The following is a 25,965-nucleotide window of genomic DNA, read 5'->3' on the forward strand; positions in this document are numbered from 1 at the left end:
TTGCGCAGGAGTGACGGAGCCCCGTTTTTGGCTCCTCGGGCTGCGCTGCAGCCGAACAACACATTCCCCATAAAGCGGGACGTCGGTGCACGGACTGGGTTGCCGTGACCCTCCAAGTTAAAACATGCGTCCCTTTGAAGAATATTTGGAACATCTGAAGCGCCCCCCCCTTTCCACCAGCACCCCCCCCCGCTCATCCCTTCCAAATCAAAACAAGCCAGGCCAGAATCGATGCAATATGAGCTTTAATTGTATTCCATTTTCATGTTACTGTACAAGGAAACATTTACACTGCTTTGGTTCATCTCTATTTACACGGGCCGGCGGGGGGGGCTTCCCTCCCCCCCAGCCTCTCGCTGCTGGCCAGATGTGTTTCTGCACCAGAATAACAACAAAAAAAAAAAAAAACCAAGAAAAACCCGCACTATTTTCTTTCTTTTTTTTTTTTGACTTCTTACCTGGCTGATTTTTTTTTTTAAAAAAAATTTTTTTTGGTAAGCGCTTCAGGTGGGCTGGTTCAAATAGCTTTATTTTTTATTATTATTTTTTGCAACTCTGCATTTTGAGCGAGAGCGGCTTCTTCCCACCTGGAAGTTCGGGTCCTCAAAAGAGAATCGCCAGCAGACGTCCGTACTCTCTTCCCACCCACCCCGATCCCAACACAGCAACACCCCCCTCTCGCTAACCCTCTTATCCGACGTACATTGTGCTTTTCTGTGCTTCCCACCACGGTTGCATCTTCTGATGCCTTTCCAAAAGACTTTCTCGCAAACTTTGTCCCTTTATATCCACCTTCCGTAACCCCGCCACCACCACTTCTCCTTCCAGCAGTTCAAATTCAGCCTGCTGCGGTTTAACCCTCCTCCCAAACAAACTTCAACAAACTCTGTTCCAAGGTAGCCAATTCTTGACCACTGGAGCTCCACTCTTGGCATGGACAGGAAAGCTTTGTCTCCTCTGACCCGATTCCAAAAGGCCCCCCCCCCCCAAATCCCAAGTTTGTTGGAAGGTCTGTTTCCCCTTCCGGGGTTATCCATGGCTTGGTTTCGCCCGTCGTAAAGTCCTGAATTGGCTTTTAAAAGCTCCGAGTCACAAACGGTGATGCCAGCAGTCACGCATCAAGACAAGGAAAAAGGAAGGGGGGGGGGAGAAAAAAAAAAGATCTGCTTTGAGAAAGAAAAAACGACCCGGAAATCAAAGTACAAAAGGGAAGTGTCTACAAACATTTTCAAATAATATTAAAAGAAAAAAAAATAAAGAGAAGAGAGAGAGAGATTAAATATGGGGCGTAGCAATTCGCAGAAGGAAAGGACACCACCAAGTATAGAATTCCAGTCATTCAAATGGAAACTTGTTGAACCTGGGGTCTTTTCTCGCGAGGAACGGCCCAAGCCCTTAGACCGTGTCACTCTAGAGAAGCGTTTCTCAGCTTTGGCGACTTTGAAGACGGGCGGACTTCCAACTCCCAGAATTCCCCAGCCAGCATGGCTTGGCTGGGGAATTCTGGGAGTTGGAAGTCCACCCGTCTTCAAAGTCGAGAAATACTGCTCGAGGAGAAAACTTGATAATCAGGCTTATTCCTGTTGACACAAGAGAATCAGAATCACGAAGTGACAGGAGCCCCTCCTCCGCCTCCAAAATCCCAATTTCTCAATGAACATTTGATTTTTTATTTATTTATTTTTTTTAAAAGAGCCAATTCATATTGGGAAGGGAAATTTCCCGATCCAGTCATATATACAGAAGGATCAAAACCTCTGGAATCTGCGGTTACAGTCCAGAAACCCCCAGCCCTTAATTTTCCTTCCCACCCTAACACCAACCCCCCCCCACCAGGGATCAGACGCCAGGGTTCAACAATGTTTGTGGGAAAAACCAGTAGCTGCCTTTAAAAAAAAAGAAAAAAAGAAATTGAAGGAAGGAAGGAAGGAAGGAAGGAAGGAAGGAAGGAAGGAAGGAAGGAAGGAAGGAAGGAAGGAAGGAAGGAAAAAAAAGGAAAACCAAAATTCACATGTATAACAAAAAGATCAACCAAGAAAGAAGGCGAAAGAAGGGCCTCCACCATTCTCACATTACAGGAAAGAAAATGTACACTTTTATTTATAAATAAAAGAGCGGGAGGGGAAAGGGAAAAAAAATGAAAAAGAAGGCCTCGCTCCCGCTTTTTTTAAACCAGGGTCTCTTTCCGTTTGACGCTGAGCTGGCTTTTGTCCCGGCTTTTCCTCAGCCCTGAATGCACCCTGTAGGTTTTGACGTTCTTCATCTCTCCCGTCGCAGCGGCGGCGGCACCGTTGTCGCCGAGCTCCGCGCGGAAACTGCCCGACCCGGAAGTCTGTCTCCTCTGGATCTTGGCGCTGGATCCGAAAGGTTGGTTCTCTTCGCCTTCCTCGCTCAACTCGGGCAGGTCTTGGAGGTCGAAGGGCACGGGGCTGGGCTGGAAGGGGGCGATGGCCGTCTGGATGCAGTTGAACCACTGCTGCTTGTGGAAGATGTCGTTGGCCTGCAGCGTGTGGGACTGGCCCGAGGCGGAGTCCCGGAATCGGACCCGGAAGATGTTTTTGGCTGGAAAAGCAAGCGAGGAGGAGGAGATTTACCGAGATGCTCAAGTCATTTTTTCCCTCCCCCACCCCCGCCCTTCCGAAAGGCAACTGGACTTTCTTGTTCACGTTCTTTTGAAAAGGTTTCGCTTCTCGTCTGAGAAGTTTCCTCTGGTTCTAACTGACGCCACCACTGAAGTTATGGATTGGATGTTAGAACCGGAAGAAGCTTCTTGGATGAGAAGCGAAACGTTTTTTGGACAGAGAGAGAGAAAAAAAGACCAGATTCAAAACGTTTCGCTTCTCATCCAAGAAGTCTCTTCCTTTCTATCTGACTTTGGGACTGAAGTTCTAGAACCGATGTTAGAATTGAAGCAGTTCTAGAACCGACGTGAGACCTGAAGAAGCTTCTGGGATGAGAAGCAAAACCGTGTTGTTGTTTTTTTTTTTGGGGGGGGGGGACACAAACAAGAAAAACCAGATTAAAAGTGTTTCGCGTCTCTTCAGTTCTATCTGATGTTGGAACTGAAGTAGTTCTAGAACCAAGGTTGGAAGGGAAACCGTTCTAGAGCCGACGTGAGACTTGAAGGAGCTTCTGGGAGGCAAAGCAAAACATTTTCAGAGCCAACCCCAAGAAAATCCAGTGGTGACCTTTTGGAAAAAGCACTTTTGGGAGAAGAAGGATGTTCTGGTCAACTCTTGAAGGTCTACATCAGATGTGGGCTCCTGGTTGGGAATCTCTTCCAGAAAGGTCCTGAAAAGAGTCTTCGGTGGAGATGGGCTTTTAGGGGGGGATGACTCTAGAGGGTGTCCCTCTGCTGTTTTTAGGGACCCGAGAGAATGTGCCAAAGTAGGGGAAAAGTGGGATTGCAGGAGTCAGAAGCTTCCCTCTACAGATCAGCCTCTAGATTAAGGGCAGGCGCTGAAGGAGGAGGGGGTTGTTTTTCCTCAAAACCTTGGAGGTCTTCTAGTTCAACTCTCTGGTCAAGAAGGAAACCTTATATCAGGGGTCTTCGAACTTGGCCGTTTTATGACTTGTGGGCTTCAACTCCCAGAAGTCCTCAGCCAGGCACGCTGGCTGAGGAATTCTGGGAGTTGAAGTCCACAAGTCATAAAAGGGCCAAGTTTGAAGACCCCTGCCTTATACCATCCCAGACAAAAAGGCTGTCCAATCTCTTCTCAAAAACCTCCAGTGATGGAGCATCCACAGCTTCTGGAGGAAAGTCGTTCCACCGATTAATTCTTCTTCCTTCAATTCTAGCTTGGATCCCTTTTGGATAAGCTACCGGCTGTCACTTCTTGTCCTGCCCTCAGATGCTTTGGAGAACACAGGACGGGCCCTCCCCCTCTTCTCTGGGACAGCCCCTCCAATATATTGGAATCCTTCCTGCCTACCTTTATCCGAATTGCCAAAGGCCCCTCGGAACGAGCCGCCCATTTTGACGTCTCCGTCTTGCAAGTCTTCCAGGACCAGGTCTTGCACCGGGATGGGCTGCCGATACACTTGGTAAGAATGGCGCTCGTTCCGCGTCACGGGCCGGGTGAGGACCAGGATTTCTTGGAAAAGGAAGATGTAGAGCTTCTGGAAGGAAGAGAAGCGAGGTGGTCTTTTAGCGAAATCCAGGCACAATCCAAGAGAGGGAAGTGAAAGCTCACAGTATATATTTCTATGCGAGCTAAAAGGTTTTGGAACGTTCTGGCGTCTCTCTCTCACACACACACACCAAAATAACCCATCATTTAACCACCAAACATTTGCTTTAGATCGGGGTTGTCGAACCTTGGCGATTTTTAAGGATTGTGGACTTCAACTCCCAGATAGCTTTCGCTATTTAAGAGAGTCCCGGAGGCGGAGTGGTTGGAATGGAGTACTAACCATTAATTTTGCTGACTGCCAGCTGCCAGCAGTTCAATCCTAACCGGCTCAAGGTTGACTCCACCCTTCCGAGGTCGGTAAAATGAGGAGCCCAGATTGTTGGGGGCCACAGACTGACTCTGTAAATCGCTAAATGCTAGTGCTAAAAAAAATTATCCATTTCATCCTCAGCGACTCAGGAACCTGGGAAACGTCTAGCACCCAGAACAAGCCATCCAGAGCTCAACCAAACCAATACTCTAGAGCTCAACCAGACCAATACTTCAGGGGTCCCCAAGCTGTGGGGACCTGTGGACTTCAACTCCCAGAATTCCATCAACCCTTCAGTTCAGGGGTCCTCCAACCTCGGCGACTTTTTAAGGCTTGTGGACTTCAACTCCCTGAATTCCTCAGCCAGCCAAGGCTGGCTGAGGAATTCTGGGAGTTGAAGTCCACAAGCCTTAAAAAGTCGCCGAGGTTGGAGCACCCCGGCTGTAATGGAAAAGATGAAACTGACCAATGAGAAAATGTGTTGCTTATAGCCGGGACAAAAGATGAAATTAAAAAAAAAAAAAAACCAACAAGACCCCTCTGAACTCCATCTTTTATTTCTGCAAAGCAACCCTAAGTAAATATTGATAGAACAGCCTCTGATGTTCTTCCCACCTGACGGCTGCGGGCCTAAAAGGCCATTTAATAAAGTGCATTATCCCCCTCTTCAGGAATGCATCTCCCCCTTTGCAAAATCCAAATTGTGAAGTATGTCCCAGGCTTCTGGAAACTGGACAGCCCCCAGCTCGGCTCTCTGTCTCCCAATTGCAGCCTGGTGCCTTTAAATGGACTTCTTCTCGTACCCAACCTCAACTCGGCAGCTCAAGTGGCGCCAGGGCTAACACGGAAAGGCTGTGTTCTCTTTAGTTTTTGGTTGTTTTTTTTTAAATTATAAAAGAGAAGAAATAAAGGGCAGCTGGCAGAAGGCACGGAATCCTTATTTTTATTGGATGAGAGATCTTCCAACAAGAAACTTGAAGAACAGAAGCTCCCCGGCCTTCATTTCTGGGCTTGTCCTCAAGAATTTATTCTAATTTTTTTTTTAAATCCCACCTTTGTTACTGATATGTAATTTGAGGCAGTTATTGCTGACTGGTCCAAGCCGGCTTTCATGCCCAGGGGTGGAAGTAGAACTCGCCGTCTTCTGGTGATTGGCTCAAAGTCACCCAAAATGTCTTTCATCCGTAAGGCAGGATTAGAACTCGCCGCCTCCTGGTGACTGGCCTAAAATCCCCCAGCCGGCTTTCATGCCCAAGGCGGGACTAGAACTCACCATCTCCTGGTGATTGGCCCCAAATCACCCAGCTGGTTTTCCTGCCTAAGGTGGGACTAGAACTCACCATCTCCTGGTGATTGGCCCAAAGTCATCCACCTGGCTTTCCTGCCTAAGGTGGGACTAGAACTCACCATCTCCTGGTGATGGGCCCACAGTCACCCAGCCAGTTTTCGTGCCTAAGGCGGGACTAGAACTCACCGTCTCCTAGCGATGGGCCCAAAGTCACCCAGCCAGCTTTCATGCCTGAGTTGGGACTAGAACTCACCGTCTCCTAGTTTCTAGGCCACCATCTTAAGCACTCTTAGCTCCCAGATGTCCCAGTTCCCAGATTTTCACTTACGTGGCCATTTTTGTTCTTCAGCTCTCCGTGACAAAGCAAAACCTTGCTGGCTTCAATCCGCGGATCCCGCTGCTTCTCCTCCAGGTATTCCAGCTTATCGACGTAGTACTGGCATTCCGTCTCTCCTTTCTTGAAGTTGATGTCTGAGAGGACTCCTTGGATGATGGAGATCTAGGAGGGAAAAGCACCCGTCAGTGAAGGTGGCTCGGCAACTGAAGTCAGGGACGGGAACGTAGAGCGTGGAGGAGATGTAGGGAAGGAAACGCGGCTAGACTAAACACTGAATGCTGGCACGGATGACGTCACCTAGTTGGGTCATGAAACGTCTGCAAGAGAACAACCAAGTGCAGAGGGCACCAAGGACCCCACAGTCCTCCTCTTCTCCTTCCTCCCCTTTATTTCTTCTCCTTTTCTTCCTCTTTCTCCTTCTCCTCCACTCCTCAAATCCCTCTCCCTCGTAGCCCTGATGATGTCACCTAGTTGGGTCATGAAACGTCTGCAAGAAAACCACCAAGCTAAGAGAGTACCAGGGACCCCACAGTTCTTCTCCCTCCCTTCCTTCCTTCCTTCCTTCCTTCCTTCCTTCCTTCCTTCCTTCCTTCCTTCCTTCCTTCCTTCCCCTTTCCACTTTTCCTAGCCCTAATGATGTTCCCTAGTTGGGTCATGAAACATCTGCAAGAACCAACCAAGCTCAGAGAGCACCAAGGACCCCACAGTTCTTCTCCTTTCCTTCCTTCCTTCCTTCTGCTCCTTTCCACACCTTTCTAGCCCTGATGATGTCACCTAGTTGGGTCATGAAATGTCTACAAGGAAACCACCAAGCTCAGAGAGCCCCAAGGACCCCACAGTCTTCCTCCCACTTCCCTCTCTTCCTTCTCCTCCTCTTCTTCACTCCCTTCCATCCCTGATGGTGTTCCCTAGTTGGGCCATGAGATGCCTGCAAGGAAACCACCCAGCTCAGAGAGCGTTCCAAGCCCAGAGGGAGTAAAGCATAGCCCCTTACCGCTTCTTCCAGGCTCTGGACGTCAAGGTGATCGTTGGGCGTGTGCCGAAGGATCTCCTTCAAGAGGAGCGGGTACTTGACCAGGCGACTCCGAGGGATGTCCAGGAAGCTCCAGAGGTCCAGCTTGCGGCTGAACGGAGACTCCAGGCAGCGCTGGAGGAAGTCCTGGACCCGGGCATCTTGCTTCTTCTGGTCCAGGAAGGCCTTGGCTGCCAACTGGTTGCTGCAATAGGCCTTGTAGGCATTCAGTCCAGGTAGCTGGAGGGTGGGGGGGGGGGAGAGACAGGGTGGTTAGAGAGACATCTGCTCTTTCTGTAACTAGGGTCTTGCAAATAACGTCGAGCAGTTGCCTAAATTTAGGAGGAGGAGGAGGAGGAAGGAAGGAGGGAGAGGAGGAGGGAGAAGGGGAGGAGAAGGAATAAAAGGAGGAGTAAAAGGAGAAGGAATAAAAGGAGGAGGCAGAGGAGGAGTAAAAGGAGAAAGAGAAGGAAGAGTAAAAGGAGCAGGAAGAGTAAAAAGGAGGAGTAGGAGTAGTAGGAGGAGTAAAAGGAGAAGAAAGAGTAAAAGGAGTAGTAGTAGTAAAAGGAGAAGTAAAAGGAGGCAGAGGAGTAAAAGGAGGAGTAAAAGGAAGAGGAAGAGGAGTAAAAGGAGGAGGAGTAAAAGGAAGAGGAGGAGTAAAAGGAGAACGAAGAGTAAAAGGAGGAGTAAAAGGAGAAGTAAAAGAAAGAGGAGGAAGAGTAAAAGGAGGATGAGGAGTAAAAGGCGAAGGAAGAGTAAAAGGAGGAGTAAAAGAAGTAAAAGGAAGAGGAGGAAGAAGAGTAAAAGGAGGAGTAAAAGGAGAAGGAAGAGTAAAAGGAGGAGTAGTAAAAGGAGAAGTAAAATAGGAGGAGGAAGAGTAAAAGAAGGAGTAAAAGGAAGAGGAGGAGGAGGAAGAGTAAAAGGAGGAGGAGTAAAAGGAGAAGTAAAAGGAAGAGGAGGAAAAGTAAAAGGAGGAGTAAAAGCAGAAGGAAGAGTAAAAGGAGAAGTAAAAGGAGGAGGCAGAGGAGTAAAAGGAGGAAGAGGAGTAAAAGGAAAGTAAAAGGAGGAGTAAAAGTAAAAGGAGGAGGAGGAAGAGGAGTAAAAGGAGGAGGCGGAGGTGGAGGAGAAGGCACAAAGTCACAATCTGCAAGCCAACAGGGGCGGGGTCTCTGTGTGTGTGTGTGTGTGTGTGTGTGTGTGTGTGTGTGTGTGTGTTTCTCCTCTTCTACGTTGTTGATTGTTTGTAAGCTGCCCAGAGACACAGAGAGCGAACGGGCGGCCTAAGCAAACAAACAGACTAACTAACAAAGGAAGCAGAAGGCTCAGTGAGATCCGGAAACTTCAGGAGGCGAAGAGAAGGCAGGCCAGCGGGCGTTAAGCAGGGCGGAGGAGGAAAGGGCCCGAGGGCCCACTCACCCATTCCACGAGGAGGGGCCCGATGTGCTCCACCGTCCCATCCGGCCGGGTCACCTGGCCCAGCTTCTCCAGGAAGGCTGCAAGGGAAAGGCAGACCATCCGTCAAGGAGGAAGGACGGGTCTAAATTTTAAATACAGGTTATCCGTGTCCTCGAGGTGCAGCCGTAAGGGAGCCCGCCCACTAGGGCCGTTAAGCCATAACGGTGGTTCTAAAACCGAGTCGGACCGTGTGGCCGGCCCGATTTTTCTGGAGGGGTTTCTGCCGTGGTCTTTAAGCAAATGTGGCAGTTGCAAGAGCAAAGGTCGTTAAGTGTGAATCCACCGCTCACTAGGGGTGTGGCTTTGTTGAAAAAACGAAGACACACAGGTGTTGTAAAATGCAATTACAGGCAGTCCTCGGACTTACGACAGTTCGATTAGTGACTGTTCGAAGTTACAAAGTTACACTGAAAAAAAGGGGGCTGGACTAGATGACCTCCAAGGCCCCCTCCAACTCATTCTATTCTATTCTATTCTATTCTATTCTATTCTATTCTATTCTATTCTATTCCATATTTTCTATCCTGTCCTATTCCATTCTATATCCCATATTCTATTCTATTCTATTCTATCCTATCCTATCCTATCATTCTATTCTATTCTGTATTTTATTATTCTATTCTATTCTATTATTCTATTCTATTCTATTCTATTCTATTCTATTCTATTCTATTCTATTATTATCCTATTATTCTATTCTATTCTTATCCTATCCTATCCTAAATAATAAAAAACAAAACTGCTGGAGAAGCCACCATTGATGGTTGGTTGCCGAGCTCACAGCCTGCCGAGCTCATCTGGGCAGCTTTTCCTTACCGATAACTTTATCCGTGACTGATCTGACTTTTTCCTCTCCCTTTTTTTTGATAACAACATTTCAGCGGAGCGTGACACTCTTTGTGCAGCGATACATGTTCCTTTGCTTTCTTAGTCACTTGGGCGGGTCTGGCCTCGAGCCATTCAGGATGTCAAGAAATCCTGACTCGGCTGGGCAGGGCCGGCGGTTTTACCTTCGTGCAAGGGGATGTAGGAATCCAGGTCTCCGAAGATGTGGCTCAGCTCCTCTTCGGACATAATGGAGAGCTTCAACATGGGGTCGTGGTAAGCCTGGCGAAAGAGGAAGAGAGGGGTTCAGCCTCCGAGTAGGATCTCTGCAGCCAGGAGGCTTCTGATGGAAATGGCGGAGTAGCAGTTCCTCAGCTGTGGCAGCTTCAGGGTGGGTGGACTTCAACTCCCAGAATGCTGCGATTTGCGGAAAGAAAGCACGCCACCAAGTGTAGAATTCCAGTCCTTCGAATGGAAGCTCATTGAACCGTGTGTGTGTGTGTGTGTGTGTGTGTGTGTGTGTGTGTGTGTGTGTGTGTTGCTTGCGAGGGACGGTCCAGCCCTTACACCTGGTTGGCTGGAGAATTCTGGGAGTTGGAAGTCCACCCATCGGGAAGCTGCCGAGGTTGAGAAGCACTGACAATCCTTCACAAAGCTGGATGGACCGACTCGTTATCATGCTGGAGATCTCTGAACACAACAACGCTACAACAACTCTAAGGGGGGAAGACCCCCTGACTCTTATCAGCGCCCTACTTGCTTGCTTTTCCCTGCCCCGATTCCGTTCGGAACTCTGCCGGATTGAGAATATGAGGCTGGACCTTCCTTCAGCCCTCTGGATCCCAGCAAAAGACCCCGGAGCCTCTTCTTTGAAGCTGCCAAGCCAACCGGCGCGAGGACTTTCACTTATGTCGTCTGACCGAATCTCTTTTCAGACTGTACAAGTAGTCTTGTGTGAGTTACGACGATTCGGTTAGCGGCCATTGGAGGCTACAGCTCCCGGTGAAAAACGTGACTCCCAATCAGGTCCTTCACACTTACGGCTGTTAAGCATTCTCACGATCAAACTTCAGGCGTGTTAAAGTAATGATTTCAAAGCGAAACAGCTAATGCAGGGGGTCTTCAAAGGTGGCCCTTTTATGACTTGTGGACTTCAAGTCCCAGAATTCCTCAGCCAGCATGCACGCTGGCTGAGGAGTTCTGGGACTTGAAGTCCACAAGTCATAAAAGGGCCAAGCTTGAAGACCCCTGAGCTAATGTAATGTAAGATGTATGATGTAATGTTGGGAAATGACTCAGCAGGGTCTGCGTCCCTTTAAGAGCCAGCAGGGTCTGCATCTCTTTAAGAGCCTTGTACAAAAGGGAAGGATATGCAGATGTCTGCTCTCTCTTCCTCCTTTTACTCCTCTGCCTCCTTCTTTTACTCCACTTCCTCCTCCTTTTACTCTTTCTTCTCCTTTTACTCCTCCTCTGCCTCCTCCTTTTACTCTTCCTTCTCCATTGACTCCTCCTTTTACTCCTCCTTTTATTCCTCTTTTTATTCCTCCTCTCTTCCTGCTGTAACTGCCGTGTGTTGGAGCCTGGTGTGTGTTAGCACGTATATGCATATAGTTCCTGGGGTATGATATTGTAGGTAGTGTAAGATAAACCACCATTTAACATAGACCGCTATCTACTGTGTTTACTACTGGGTTGTCTCAGCGCAATAGGACTGTCCACGCTCTGAGAAGGCGCTTGGCAACCGGCGTGTGTTTACCACGGCTGCAACATTCCCAGGGTGATGGGATCGCCATTCTGACAAGCCAAGTCAACGGGGGGAAAGCAAGATTCGCTTAATGACCGCGTTGATTTACTGAACAACTGCAGCGGTTCGCTTAATTAACCACAGTGGCCAAAAATAAAGAAATAGTAAAATCGGCCGTGAAGCACGTCATCGCTTCGCTTAGCAACAGAAAGTCTGTTCTCCATTGTGGTCGTTAATTTGAGGATTGGCTGCGCAGTCGATGGCTCTCTTGCTGCTACTGGGAAGAGGTTGCCACGGAGGAGGAGGAAGGCCGAGCCACAGAAGAAACCCATTTTAACCGGTGGCTTGTGATCTCTTTGAAGAAAGTGAGTCCCGCGTGCCGGGTTAGCAATCAAAGTCAACAAGAGCAAGGCGAGACTTACCTTCCTGGCAAGCTTCAGGTCCTCAATCAAATCCTGCTCACCTCGAGAGAGTTCGTAGATGGCCTGCAGACGCGAGAAAAACGGAAGGGCCCGGACTGTTAACAAGCTTCTTCGCCTTTGGAAGACTTCACAGTCTACTAACTTGGTTGGGTTATTATGGGTTAAGATTGCCAACCTGCTTTCTGTCAAGAACCCAGAGCCACAAATGGAGTTACTTCTGGGTAAGAAACAGAATAACAGAGTTGGAAGGGGCCCTGGAGGTCATCTAGTCCAACCCCCAGCTCAAGCAGGAGACTCTATGCCGTTTCAAATGGCTGCCCAATATCTTCTTAAAAATTACCTGGAGCACCCAAAACCTCTCCTTCCTTCCTTCCTTCCTTCCTTCCTTCCTTCCTTCCTTCCTTCCTTCCCTCTCTCTTCCTTTCTTCCCTCCATTTTTCTTCCTTCCCTGCCTCCCTTCATCTTCCTTCCTTCCTTCCTTTTCTTTCTCTCTCTTCCTTCCTTCCATTTTTCTTCCTTCCCTGCCTCCATCTTCCTTCCTTCCTTCCTTCCTTCCTTCCTTCCTTCCTTCCTTCCTTCCTTCCTTCCTTCCTTCGCAATAGCACTTAGACTTATTTACCGCTCCACAGTGCTTGACAGCCTTCTCTAAGCGGTTTACAGAGTCAATATATTACCCCCACCCCCACCCCCAACCATCTGGGTCCTCATTTTAACCAACCTCGGATGGATGGACGGCTGAGTCGACCTTGAACCGGTCAGGATCGAACTGCCGGCAGAAGTCGCCTGCAGTACCGCCCTCTAACCACTGCGCCACCACGGCGCCCCAATAAAAAGGGAGAAGCTTCAGGATCACATCCTGCAGGCGCCGTCCCCAAGCCGGCCTCGGCCCAAAGGCAGTCCTGCTGCTGAAGGCTCAGCCTTACCTCCTGCCGTTTGATTTCCTTGGTGCTGAGCGTCTCCTTCATAGTGACGTCCAACGTCTCGGACCAGAGCACGCTGTTCCTTCTTTTGGGAGGGGTGGGGGCCGTTAGCCGGCTGCACAGCTTCTGACCACTAGCTGGGGATTTGTTGTCGCCGCGGAGGGAGAACGACTGGAGAGAAGAGATGGGGGGGGGGGAGAAACAGTCCGTGAGCCACGATGAGCGTAATAAATTCCGTGTTTGTTTTTTTCTTCAAACCCTTGCAGTCTGGGCTACCCGCACAGGCTGTTTGGTGCCCTCCGTCTGGTAAGCTGGCAAGATTCGTTTTTCTTGCCCTGCCTATGTACACATCCGAACTAGACTTGTGCTGTTTCTCTGGGCCACATATCTGTGTGGGTATGCGAGTAATTTATTTATTGATTGATTTCCCGGTCATCTTTAGGCAAGGGTATATTGGAGGCGGTTAATGTATGCAAATCAGTGTATATTTAATGTGACAATAACGTTTTCTATTCTATTATATTCTACTTTGTAATTCTATTCTATTCTATTTTGTAATTCTATTCTATTCTGTAATTCTATTCTATTTTTTAATTCTATTCTATTCTATAATTCTATTCTATTCTGTAATTCTATTCTGTAATTCTATTCTATTCTGTAATTCTATTCTATTCTGTAATTCTATTCTGTAATTCTATTCTATTCTGTAATTCTATTCTATTCTGTAATTCTATTCTGTAATTCTATTCTATTCTGTAATTCTATTCTGTAATTCTATTCTATTCTATTCTATTCTATTCTATTCTATTCTATTCTATTCTATTCTATTCTATTCTATTCTATTCTATTCTATTCTAATTCTATTCATTCTATTCCATTGCATTCCAAATGTCCACAAGTCTTAAAGTGGCCATGTTTAGAGTCCACTACGCTAGAGAAAGCAGGTTGAACTTCTTACACAAAAGATTCTGCCGGGGTGGGGGGGGGGAAAGGGACGTCCCCATGGCGGACAACAGAGATGGGTGCCAAAATCCTGTCTGGATCAGGAGCTCCTTGAACCACCTACGCCCCACAGCTCGGGCTCGCTCGCCCACCTGAATAGAGCAATAGAGCTAGAAGGGACCTTGGAGGTCTTCTAGTCCAGCCCGCTGCTCAAGCACCTACCTGTATGGTCTGCCCGAAGCGACGCACGGCACCATTTCGTACAGGCGAAATCAGGTTTGCTAAAGAGGTGACCCGGGCCAGTGACCGGACACGTTTATTGCTAGGCTCCTGCAAAGAGATAAAAGAACAAGTTGTACAACTGGTTTACTCAGGACTTAAAGAACCCTGGCCGGACAGAGTGTGCTAGGGGTCAAGGGGAGGGAGGTTGCAGCATCGAAAATCATCGGCCACTGCTTCAAGGCACCCTGCCCCCAAAACACTGGGGCTCCTTCAAGAGAAATTTTCTTTCTTCCCTTCCCTTCATTTTCTTTCCTTCCTCCTTCCCTCCCCCCCCCCACTCTACACACACACACCATCAGTGAAAGGGCTTGCTTCCAGACGTTGTGAAGTTTCTAAGAAGAGATCGGACAACCCTGGGTCTGAAATGGTACAGGATTTCCTCCTTGAGCAAGGGGCTGGACTAGATGACCTCCACGGTCCCTTCCAACTCTGTTATTCTGTTATACACAACACACACGGCCACCCATTCATCTATCCATGCCTCTATCCCTATCTATCCACCTCTTTCTCTTCCTTTTCCCCCCATCTGTTGTTGTTAGGTGCGAAGTCGTGTCCGACCCATCGCGACCCTATGGACAACGTTCCTCCAGGCCTTCCTGTCCTCCACCATCTCCTGGAGTCCATTTAAGCTCACGCCTCCTGCTTCGGTGACTCCATCCAGCCACCTCCTTCTCTGTCGTCCCCTTCTTCTATTGCCCTCAACCTTTCCCAGCATGAGGCTCTTCTCCAGTGAGTCCTTCCTTCTCCTTAGGTGGCCAAAGGATTTGAGTTTTAGCTTCAGGATCTGGCCTTCTAAAGAGCAGTCAGGGTTGATCTCCTCTAGGACTGACCGGTTTGATGGCCTCGCAGTCCGAGGAACTCGCAGGAGTCTTCTCCAGCACCAGAGTTCAAAGGCCTCCATTTTTTGGCGCTCGGCCTTCCTTATGGTCCAACTTTCACAGCCACACATTGCAACTGGGAAGACCATAGCCTTGACTATACGCACTTTTGTCGAAAGGGTGACGTCTCTGCTTTTTAGTGTGCTGTCTAGGTTTGCCATGGCGTCCCCCATCTATCTATCTACACACAAACATCCATCCATCCGTGTTTCTCTCTCTCTCTCTCTCTCTCTCTCTCTCTCTCTCTCTCTCTCTCTCTCTCTCTTTTTAAAACCAGCCTCTCTGCATATTTTTTTAGCAAGGAGAAGCAAGGCACAAGCAAGGTTTCTTGGTCTGTTAGCCAAAATAACAGCGTGCACAGGGGCCAGGAAGGACAAGGATGCTTTCAGGCTACGCGTTTCCAACTCCATCCTTAAGTTTTGTGAAGCGCGTACGTTTTCAAACCGTACCCTGCCTTTAGGCTGGTGTTGCAGACTTGATAAAACCCCAACACCTGCAGAAATTTCGAGTATGCAGCAAACGGGTTAAAACAAAAGAGGTTGCAGGAGACGCCAGAAGGCAAAGGCCATTAACTTGGGAGGGAGAGAGGAGAAACAGCAGAAATGTCTTTTCTCTCTTGGAAAATAAAAGCCCTGCATAGACGAAGAAGGAATACAGGCAGTCCTCGGCTTACAGCCATCAGTTTAGCGACCGTTCAAAGTAATGGCGGCACTGAACAGAGAAGACTCAGGACTTGTTTCCCACAAGCTGGCAGCATCCCCCGTGAACGCGCGATCAAAATTCAGACGCTTGGCAACTGACTCGTATTTATGACGGTTGCAGCATCCCGGGGGGTCACGTGATTCCCCTTTTCCGACAACGGCGAGCAAAGTCCATGGGGAAGCCAGATTCACTGAACAACCAGGCCACTAACTGAACAACTGCAGGGATTCACTTAACAACTGTGGCGCGAAAGGGCGTGAAGTGAGGCAAATCTCGCTTAACCACATGCATTTTGGCCTGGACTGATACCTTTAGAGTAGAATAGAATAGAAGATAGGATAGAATACAGAGTATAATAATACGATGGGAGAGAATAGGATAGGATAGGATAGGATAGGATAGGATAGGATGGAATGGAATGGAATGGAATGGAATGGAAGAGAAGAGAAGAGAAGAGAAGAGAAGAGAAGAGAAGAGAAGAGAAGAGAAGAGAAGAGAAGAGAAGAGAAGAGAAGAGAAGAGAAGAATAGAATAGAATAGAATAGAATAGAATAGAAAATATGGAATAGAATAGAATAGAATAGAATAGAATAGAATAGAATAGAATAAACATAGAATAGAATAAACATAGAATAGAATAGAATAGAATAGAATAGAATAGAATAGAATAGAATAGAATAGAATAGAATAGAATAGAATAGAATAGAATAGAATAGTAGGATATAGAATAAAATAGAATGGGAAAAAATAGAATCGAACAGAACAGGAACGGAATAGATGGAGTGGAATGGAATGTAGTGGAATGGAATGGAAGTATTGTTTATTGGCCAAGTGTGACTGGACACACAAGGAATTTGTCTCTGGTGCATAAACTCTCAGTGTACATACAAAATAACAGGTGATAAATCACGATCATAATCAGCATAAAAAAACTCATCATAAATTATAAGACACAACACTTAGCGATAGTCACAGGACGCCTAATAAGCAAACAACACAAATCCTATTAGGATACCAAATAAAGCAATTAATATAAGTCGTTAACAAAGTTACAGTCAAAAGAAGATAAGTAGACAGGTAACAGGAAAGACGAGCCTTAGTGGATAGCTTGACAAGTGTTGTGGGAATGAGTTGTTTAGCAGAAGGATGCACGGGCGGGGTGAGGGGGGAGGGTAGAGAGAACCTGTCTTTCTGTCTAGATCAGGGGTCTTCAACCTTGGCCCTTTGATGACTTGTGGACTTCAATTCCCAGAATTCCTCAGCCAGGCAGCTGGCTAAGGAATTCTGGGAGTTGAAGTCCACAAGTCATAAAAGGGCCAAGGTTGAAGACCCCTGGTCTAGATGTTGTTCTGGCGTGCGATGCTCTATAGCGCAAGGGTCTCCAAACTAGGCCCTTTGATGACTTGTGGACTTCAACTCCCAGAATTCCTCAGCCAGGCACGCAAATTCTGGGAGTTGAAGTCCACAAGTCATCAAAGGGCCAAGGTTGAAGACCCCTGCTCTATCTATAGTGTTGCCTGGAGGGAAGACCTTAGCCTTCCGAAGCATTTGAGGTCTGGAGAAGGTTCAAGGTCTCCAGCAAAGCTTTCCTTTCTTGGTGCCCTTGAGCATGCAAGCTGTTTTTTCCTTTGATCTTGCTCTCCTTTTGATTAGACTTCCTGGTCCAGCCCAAACGCCCTTCCCCCCCCCCACACTGAGAGTACAAGCCTGGCTAATCTGTGTGTAACATTCGAGTTTCTGCTTGCACAGAGGTGGGAAGAGTAAGAGGCGGGGCGTTCCCTGCTTCCAAGATGGCTTCGAAAACAACAGCCCCGAGGTTAGACTAAGCCAGGGGTCTTCAAACGTGGCCCTTTGATGACTCGTGGACTTCAAGTCCCAGAATTCCCCAGCTAGCATGGGGGAACTATGGCCCCTTCATGACTCGAGGACTTCAAGTCCCAGAATTCCCCAGCTAGCATGGGGGAACTATGGCCCCTTCATGACTCGAGGACTTCAACTCCCAGAATTCCCCAGCTAGCATGGGGGAACTATGGCCCCTTCATGACTCGAGGATTTCAACTCCCAGAATTCCCCAGCCAGCATGGAGGAATTATGGTCCCTTCATGACTCGAGGACTTCAACTCCCAGAATTCCCCAGCTAGCATGGGGGAACTATGGCTCCTTCATGACTCAAGGACTTCAACTCCCAGAATTCCCTAGCTAGCATGGGGGAACTATGACCCCTTCATGACTCGAGGACTTCAACTCCCAGAATTCCTCAGCCAGCATGCCTGGCTGAGGAATTCTGGGAGTTGAAATCCCCAAGTCATAAAAGGACCACATTTGAAGACCCCTGGATTAAGCTAACCTGGTTGGGGATAGATAGACCTGACCCTGGTTCTCCTTGATCCGGATAGGTTGTTCTCGACTTATGACCAATTACGCCCCCAAATTATGCTGCTAAACGAGACCTTTGTTAAGTGAGTTTGGCCCCATTTTGTGACCTTCCTTGCCACAGTTGTTAAGTTAGTCACCCGGCTGTTAAGTGAATCTGGCTTCCCCCATTGACTTTGCTGGTCAGAAGGTCGCCAAAGGGCATCACGGGACACACACACCCCCGGGACGCTGCGACCGTCATAAATATGAGTCAGTTGCCAACTGTCTGAATTTTGACCACGTGACCGCGGGGGATGCTGCGACGGCCGTTAAAAAGTGTGAAAAATGGTCCCGAGTCCCTTTTTCCCCCCCAGTGACGTCGTAACTTTGAGCGGCCACTAAACGAACCGTCGTATGTCGAGGACCGCCTAGGATCCTCCCCTGCATTGATCTCTGGGCCAGGTCAGGAATATGGTGTACTTTAGTGATGCTCAGAGGGGGTGACGTCAGATAAGTAGCTCAAAACAAGCCGAAGCGTCCTTGTTTGAATCGGGCACGTTGTTGTCGTCTTTTCCCCCTGGGCTACCAGTGCGGTTTGCAAACCATCGTTTAGCACTTTGGATGTTGCAGGAAGGTGGACGATTACAGGTTATTCAACCAGGCGGTGCTACACAAACTCTTGGCCTGGCGAGCAGACGGTGTAAAAGCCACCGTTTCCTGCCCAGCTACACACACCCGGAGCTATTTCCCAAACTTTTCCACTCCTATAAAAATCCTCTAAAATTTCTCTCCTCCAAAGCTCAGAAGGGCCCACGAGGGATTGAATTGTCATCCGTAGTTCATGGTGGAGCGTGGGCTTCCTTCCTCTTTCCTTCCTTCCTTCCTTCCTCTATCCCCATTCCTTCCTCCCTCCCTCTTCCTCTCCCCCTTCCTTCGTTCCCTCATTCCTTCCTTCCTTCCTCCCCCTTCCTCTCTCCCCATTCCTTCCTCCCCCTTCTTCCATCCCCATTCCTTCCTTCCTCTCCCCATTCCTTCCATTCTCATTCCTTCCTTCCTCTCCTCATTCCTTCCTTTCTCATTCCTTCCTTCCTCCCCATTCCTCATTTCTTCCTTCCTTTCCCCATTCCTTCCTTCCTCTATCCCCATTCCTTCCTTCCTTCCTCATTCCTTCCTCTATCCCCATTCCTTCCTTCCTCTCTCCCCATTCCTTCCTTCCATCATTCCTTCCTTCCTTCCTTCCTCCCTATTCCTTCCTCCCCCTTCTTCCATCCCCATTCCTTCCTTCCTTCCTCCCTCCCCCTTCCTCTCTCCCCCTTCCTTCCTTCCCCCTCTCATCCCTTCCTTCCCTCCATCGCTCTCAAAGAGTATTTTTATTTTTTACTGCGTCTCAGTCCGTTGGGGGCCTGGGAAATGGGCCGAGAACCTTCAGAACTTTGTGGAGCCTGGCGGCCTGTGCAGGCAGGATGGGGCTGTCGCTGTTTTTCCCCCCACACTTTCTCCATTCCTCGCAGGAAGAAGGAAGTGGACGGGGACCCTAAGGCCGGCTGAGAAAGGCTGGGCTTTGCAGGAGCCCGACTCAGAAATTAGTGAACAAAGAACAGAGCCCTTTGCTGGGGGGACCGGGATGCCGAGGAATATTCAGGAATGAGGTCATGCATTCCACTTAACTGGGGGGGGTGGGGGAAGCTGGGACCGGGATCGATTCTTGCTCCTGGAAAATGAAGGAACCACAAGACTCCCACGCAAAAGTGACGCCACCCTAACGTGTTCCATAATTCTACAAATTAGAACTGGGGTGTCCAATATTGGCAACTTTTAAGACTGGTGGACTACGACTCCCAGAATTCCCCGGGACAAGGTATAAAATTATAAATTCTAAAAGGGAGGGGGGAAATCCAACCGTTGCCACCCACCGATTTAGAATTTATAATATTATACTGCATCCTAAAGGGTTGAAAAATGCCACTCTGCAGGTAAAGGGGGCTGTGGGAGGCAGGGGTCCCGATCCTTCATTTATTGAGGGCCCCCGTATCCCTTAAATCCAGTGTTTTGTTTGTATAGGCCAGGGGTCGGCAACCTCGGCTCTTTTATGACTCGTGGACTTCAACTCCCAGAATTCCTGAGCCAGCTATGCTGGCTCAGGAATTCTGGGAGTTGAAGTCCACGAGTCATAAAAGAGCCGAGGTTGCCGACCCCTGGTATAGGCTGCTCTCAGCTACCTCTCTCACCTATAAGCCCAAGAAATATACAGGGAGTCCTCAGCTTACGACTGTAATTGAGCCCAGGGTTATAGCTGTGAGTCGTGCTGGTCGCTAAATGGATCGTGCCGGATTTTGCAGCCTTTTTGGCGATTAAGTGAACCGCCGCAGACGGTAAGCGAAAACCCATTGTCCGCAACGGTATTTTTGGCAGGAAACTGGAAATAAATGTGCGTTTCTGGCAGAAAATATCACAAACCACGGTCCTGTGACTACAAGACAGCCGAAACGGCCGTCAATGCGAGCCAAAATGTGGTCGTGTGGCAGTGTGTGCGTTTGTGTATGTGTGCGTGTAAGAACTTCAAACCCGGGTTGTTAAGTAGCCCCTGAAAGGTCCATATTAACGCTCACTCAACCATGGTCATAAGTCAAGGACTACCGGTGTAACTTCTGTAAATAAATAATATTCTTGTTTAATAGCAAAACTGGATGGAAGAGAAGATGGCTAAGAGCTGGATTTTTTCAGAAAGGGGGGAAACACAGGCAAGTCCTCGACTTACAACGGTTCACTTAGCGACCGCTCAAATTTACAACAGTACTGGAAAAAAAGGGACTTAGGGCCGGTTTCTCACGCTTGCGACCGTTGTGGCATCCCCACGGTCGCGCAATCAAAATGCAGGCCCTTGTCAACTGTTTCATATTTCTGCGTCCCCGGGGTCAGGTGATTCCTCCCCCCCCCCTCGGCTTTTCAGACCATCTGATAAGCAAAGCCAGATTCACTTAGCAACGTTACTAACAGCTGCAGTGATTCAGGTCGTAAAATGGAGCAAAACTCAGTAACAAACGGCCCGCTTAGGCAACAGAATTGTTGAGCACCATTGAGGTCACAAGTCGAGGATTGCCTGTACACCCAACTGCACATCACACCCACGACAGACGGCATCAAACCACCCCATGCCAATCCCCAAATCGATCTGTAACTAATTTTTGTGTTTTGTTGTTGTTTTTTTTAACTTTGGAGCAATTTATTAATAAACATTTCCCGCTTGCAAAAAAAAACAAAAAACACGGCAAACTTTTGGACTTCAGCTCAACCGCTTCTACTTAAACTAGTTTTTCAAGTTAAGTTTCAGAGAAAACAAGGAGTGGGGAGGAACTAGCCCACAAAACTTTGCCAGGTTCCCCCCCCTCCCCACCCCCAGTAAGCCAACTTTCACTTTCCAACAAAAGGGGGGGACACAACAATGAGGAAGGGGAAACCACGAGACGGTTTCAAAATATTTTTTCCCCAGAATTTCTGCGCTACGGAGACCACGCCTATCGCCTCCGAAAGAGGCCGAAGCTACACATTATTATTGCGCGTCAACACAAATGGTTGAACACACCTGACAGTTGGTTGCCCTTTTTTAAAAAAAGGATGATGTAAAACAAGGACACACCGACAAGCCGGAGGCAGAAGCAAACCTCAATTCTACAAGGGTTAGCTGGCGGCTGGCAATAATGCACCGTGTGTACGCTGTGCGCCGATGCAAAGGTGTTGTTGACTTGGCTTTAGATTAAAAAGTGTGCTTCACCGTGGGAGACGGTGGGTGGGTGGGAGCCTTGTTGCTCTCTAGGCTGGGTGGTTTTCTTGCGGACGTTTCGTGACCCAACTAGGGAACATCATCAGTGCTAGAAGGGAGCGGGGATTGCTCACTGTTTATATACAAGCCCTTCCTAGCACGGATGGTGTTCCCTAGTTGGGTCATGAAACGTCCGCAAGAAAACCACCCAGCTCAGAGAGCACCAGGGACCCCACAGTCCTTCCTCTTCCTCTATCTCTTCCTCCTCCTCTCCACAAACCCCCCTCCCTTCTAGCCCTGATGATGTTCCCTAGTTGGGTCATGAAACATCTGCAAGAAAACCACCAAGCTCAGAGAGCACCAGGGACCCCACAGTTAAACCTTGAGTTACAAATATTCTCTTCTATCAGACTCTTCCTCAACCTAAAGAGATAGGAAGAATTTAACAGCACGAAGCAACATAAAGCGAAAGAAAGAAAGAAAGAAAGAGAGAGAGAGAGAGAGAGAGAGAGAGAGAGAGAGAGAGAGAGAGAGAGAAAGAAAGAAAGAAAGAAAGAAAGAAAGAAAGAAAGAAAGAAAGAAAGAAAGAAAGAAAGAAAGAAAGAAAGATAGATAGATCTCTCTAGGAGCAAATCCTTCATCCAAGAACTAGTTACTACATGCTACAATGACCTGCAAGCTGAAGTTCTTGGTTCACGCCCAACCTTTCCAAACAAAGCCACTTCTCTAGGCTCTCTCATTTTACACACACACACACACACACAGAGAGAGAGAGAGAGAGAGAGAGAGAGAGAGAGAGAGAGAGAGAGAGAGAGAGAGAGAGATCAAGAAACGTCAACTGGAGCCCACCAGAAGCCCTCTGATCCAACCTGAGGGATCACCTGGAATTCCAGGCGGAGGCTCAACTGGCAAAGAACATTTCAGAACATACATGATCCTTCTCCAATCTCCTTTTTTGTAGCTCGTGGGAGTAAATCACGGATGTCCTACTCGGGATCGCCAGCATAAATCAGAACAAAGCAACAACCTGTTTGGTTACTTAGTTGGGTCATGAAATGTCTGCAAGAAAACCACCCAGCTCAGAGAGAGCATCAAGCATCCCAGAGTCCTCCTCCTCCTCCTCCCCCACAAACCCCACTCCCTTCTGGCACTGATGACGTTCCCTAGTTGGGTCATGAAACGTCTGCAAGAAAACAATCCAGCTCAGAGAGCATCAAGGACCCCACAGTCCTCCTCCTCTTCCCCGTCCTCCTCCCTCTCCTCCTCTCCACAAACCCATCTCCCTTCTAGCACTGATGATGTTACCTAGTTGGGCCATGAAAGGTCCACAAGAAAACACCCAAGCTCGGAGAGCACCGAGGATCCCACAGCCTTCCTCCTCCTCTCTTCTCCACAAACCCCCCTCCCTTCTAGCACTGATGATGTTCCCTAGTTGGGTCATGAAACGTCTGCAAGGAAACCACCCAGCTCAGAGACACCAAGGACCCCACAGTCCTCCTCCTTCTCTCTTCAAACCCACTCCCTTCTGGAACTGATGATATTACTTAGTTGGGTCACGAAACGTCCGCAAGGCTCAGAGAGCACCCAGGACCCCACAGTTCAACCCTGAGCTATACACATATATTCTCTTTTACCGGGTAACCGGTTTAACTGGAGGATCGACTCTCCCCGACATCCGGAAAGAAAGAAAAAAAGAAAAAGAAAAGTAAAGGCAGAACTTACTGAGACAAATCCTGAGGTTTGCTTTTCTCCTGCTCAGCTTCAAAAAAGCATTGAGAGGACTGCTACCTTTCTAAAGGAGAACTGAATCATAAAGAAACAAAAAAAAAAACACCAGTCTCCGGACAGGATGTCTCGTGTCAGACAAAGCTGTCATTTGTGGGAGATTTTGACTCTGCCGTTCTTGTGACTCTGACTTCAGAGAGTAGCTCCGGGCGATGCATTTTGTGGGACTCCCAATGATTACCTCACATGTTGTAATCACCCGGGGGGGGGGGGGGACGTGCGCACACCAACAACTTAAAAAAAAAAACTTTACAGGGGTGGGCATCCTGAAGAGGCGGCAAAAATATTTGTGTGCGTGTCTATTTTTTGTAGTATTTTTACTTAGACGGCCTTATCTTTTTAATACCTGTAAGCCACCTGGTGGTTAAGAAGGGGGAGGGGGAAATAAATTTAATAAACAGATGGATAAAAATAAGGCGTGTTTTTTTTTTGGAGACGGAGCCTATAAAACGGGTAGCTCTCATTCATCGGTATAAACAAGCCAACTTATATGAAGTCAAGCCATCAATGCTTGAGTTTCAGTAGAGAAACACACACCCTCTCCGCGTAATTTGCGGAGGAAGCCCAAGAAACAAAGGGTATTTTTTCCCCCTCTTCCAGTTTAATTGCATGAGCAGAAGACACCCACAACTTTAAAAAAAAAGTTTTACAGGAAGTCATCATAAAGAGAAGGCAAGTGTGTGTGTGTGTGTGTGTGTGTATATATAATTTATTTATTTATTATTTGGATTTATATACCGCCCCTCTCCCGAAGGACTCGGGGCGGTGTACAGGGCAATTAAAACACTATATACCACACATAATATACAAAAATTAAAATAAATTAAACCAAGTAGCCCTAAACAATAAAACACTTTCTAAAATGTAAAATGTAAAATCCCAGTCCCTCAGTTCAGGCCGGCAAGTTCAAATAGCCAAGTCTTCAGGTCGTGGTGGAAAGAGCGAAGATATATATATATATATATATATATATATATATATATATATATATATATATATATATATATATATATATATATATATATATATATATATATATATATATATATCTTCGCTCTTTCCACCACGACCTGAAGACTTGGCTTATATATATATATATATATATATATATATATATATATATATATATATATATATATATATATATATATATATATATATACATACACACACACACACTTTATTTATGTTATGTTATTTTATTCTTCTTAATGCCATAAGCCACTTACAAGAGTTACCCTGTGGTAAGAAGGGCAGCCAATAAATTTAATAAATAAAATAAATAAGGCGCCTTTTCAGAGACGGAAGCCTGCAAAAGGCTCAAACTCTCTCACTCGTCTGAATAAACAAACCAACTTACAAGAAAGTCAAGGCAGGATTGTTGGAATTCCAAGTAGAAAAGCAGACTCTTTCCTTGTGAATTGGTTCATTTGCCGGGGAAACAAAGAATGTTTTCCCCCCCACTCCTTCCATTTTAATTGCAGGGATGATACATGATGAGCAGGGCAGGGAAGGGGGAAGAAGTCATACAAACCCTCCAGGCCACTAAGGGTCACTTGCTTTCAAGTTCCTTAAACGGCAAACCGATTTGAAAGCAACCCGGTAGGAAAATCCTCTCTCTTTTTATTTTTTTTGCCTTTTCCAAAGCAATTGCAGCTAATAATCCCACTTTTTTAGCCAATGTTAAATATACTTTTTTTTTTAAAAAAAAAAAAAAGGAGGGGGGAGGGAAACCCAGGTGGAAGGGCTTTTTTTTAAAAAAAAAAAAAAACAAAACTCTCACCCGGGCAATCTCCTTTTTACGGGGTGGGGAGGAAAAAAAAAAGGACCCACGTTTGGCACAAAGCCACACCCCATGCCAACCGCAAGCCTGTCGCAAGCCGCCCGGGGTCACCTTAGAAGCGGAGACGGTGGGCGCAGGAAATGGAATAAAATCATCATTATTTTTTTTAAAATAAAATAAAATAAAATTAGCCATTTGCAAAAGGGAAAAACCGGGGTGGGTTAGGGTTTTTTTTTGTTTTTTTTAACAAGCGCGGCTTGTTTCGAAAGATCCGGAGCCGGTTCTTTTGCAGAGAAGCCGGAGCCGTCCGAAGCGCGGCTGGCTTTTCCTCCCCGCGCCCGGAGCAACCCCCGGGCGAGTTGAGTCAGCAGCGCCCGACCTTAGACGGACGGCAGCCGCAGACGACGGCGGCAGCAGCGCGACAGGCAGGCAGCCAGCCAGGCGGGCGCAAACCCGGAACGGAGAGGATCTGCACGGCCCCGCTTTTTACCTCCTGTTCGCGGAAGGTCTGGTTCTGCGCGTCCATCACCCGGATCGTCCGCTTAATGGGCAGCAGCCCGCCGGCCTCGTCGTGCGCTACCATGGCCTCCGGCTGCTAGCGCGGTCCCCCGGCCTCGCCCGCGATTAATCCAGCGGCTACTGGCCCGCGCCGATGCCCGGCGCTTCCCGGCTGGGCGAAAGCAGGAGCCGCATGACTCCCTCCCGGCGATGCCCCGCGCCGACTGAAGCCCGCCGCGCCGAGAGCCGCGCTCCAAGAGGCGGGGGCGTGGCCGCGGGGGCGTGGCTTCGGCTGCCGGGGAGCCATTGGCTGGGGGGCGGGGCCGGGAAGGCTCCGCCCCGTTCTCAGGTTGCCCGCGCACCTTGGCTGGGTGGGAGGGGGGAGTGGCAGAGGGGGCCGGCTGGGGCGGGAGAGCTCGCAAGCAGGTGTGGTCGCGTTTGTGGAGAACTGGCCGTCCCGAGACACGTGTCGGGGCCAAGGGGCCGGCGGAAAGGTTAGTTAGGACTTGGCCAGCTCTCTGCGCTGAGGATGGG

At 48.1% G+C, this 25,965-nt stretch overlaps 1 protein-coding gene and 1 long non-coding RNA gene across 2 annotated transcripts in view; both read right to left on the minus strand.

The window, feature by feature from the left end:
* Window positions 1-25,965, minus strand: part of LOC310642467 — a 210,696-nt gene that overhangs the window by 184,113 nt on the left and 618 nt on the right. The window lies entirely within an intron of this gene.
* Window positions 237-25,651, minus strand: NET1 (neuroepithelial cell transforming 1). The gene is made up of 10 exons (XM_083366116.1): window positions 25,424-25,651; window positions 13,611-13,718; window positions 12,450-12,617; window positions 11,527-11,589; window positions 9,546-9,642; window positions 8,497-8,573; window positions 7,063-7,320; window positions 6,060-6,230; window positions 3,933-4,119; window positions 237-2,562 (listed from the first exon to the last, which is right to left on the minus strand). Exons 1-10 carry the CDS (start codon window positions 25,514-25,516, stop codon window positions 2,168-2,170), a joined length of 1,617 nt encoding a protein of 538 aa, XP_083222242.1. The 5' UTR covers window positions 25,517-25,651; the 3' UTR covers window positions 237-2,167.

The sequence above is a fragment of the Vipera ursinii genome (genome assembly GCF_947247035.1).
Source record: "Vipera ursinii genome assembly, chromosome: 6".
NCBI classification, from domain to species: Eukaryota; Metazoa; Chordata; class Lepidosauria; order Squamata; family Viperidae; genus Vipera; species Vipera ursinii.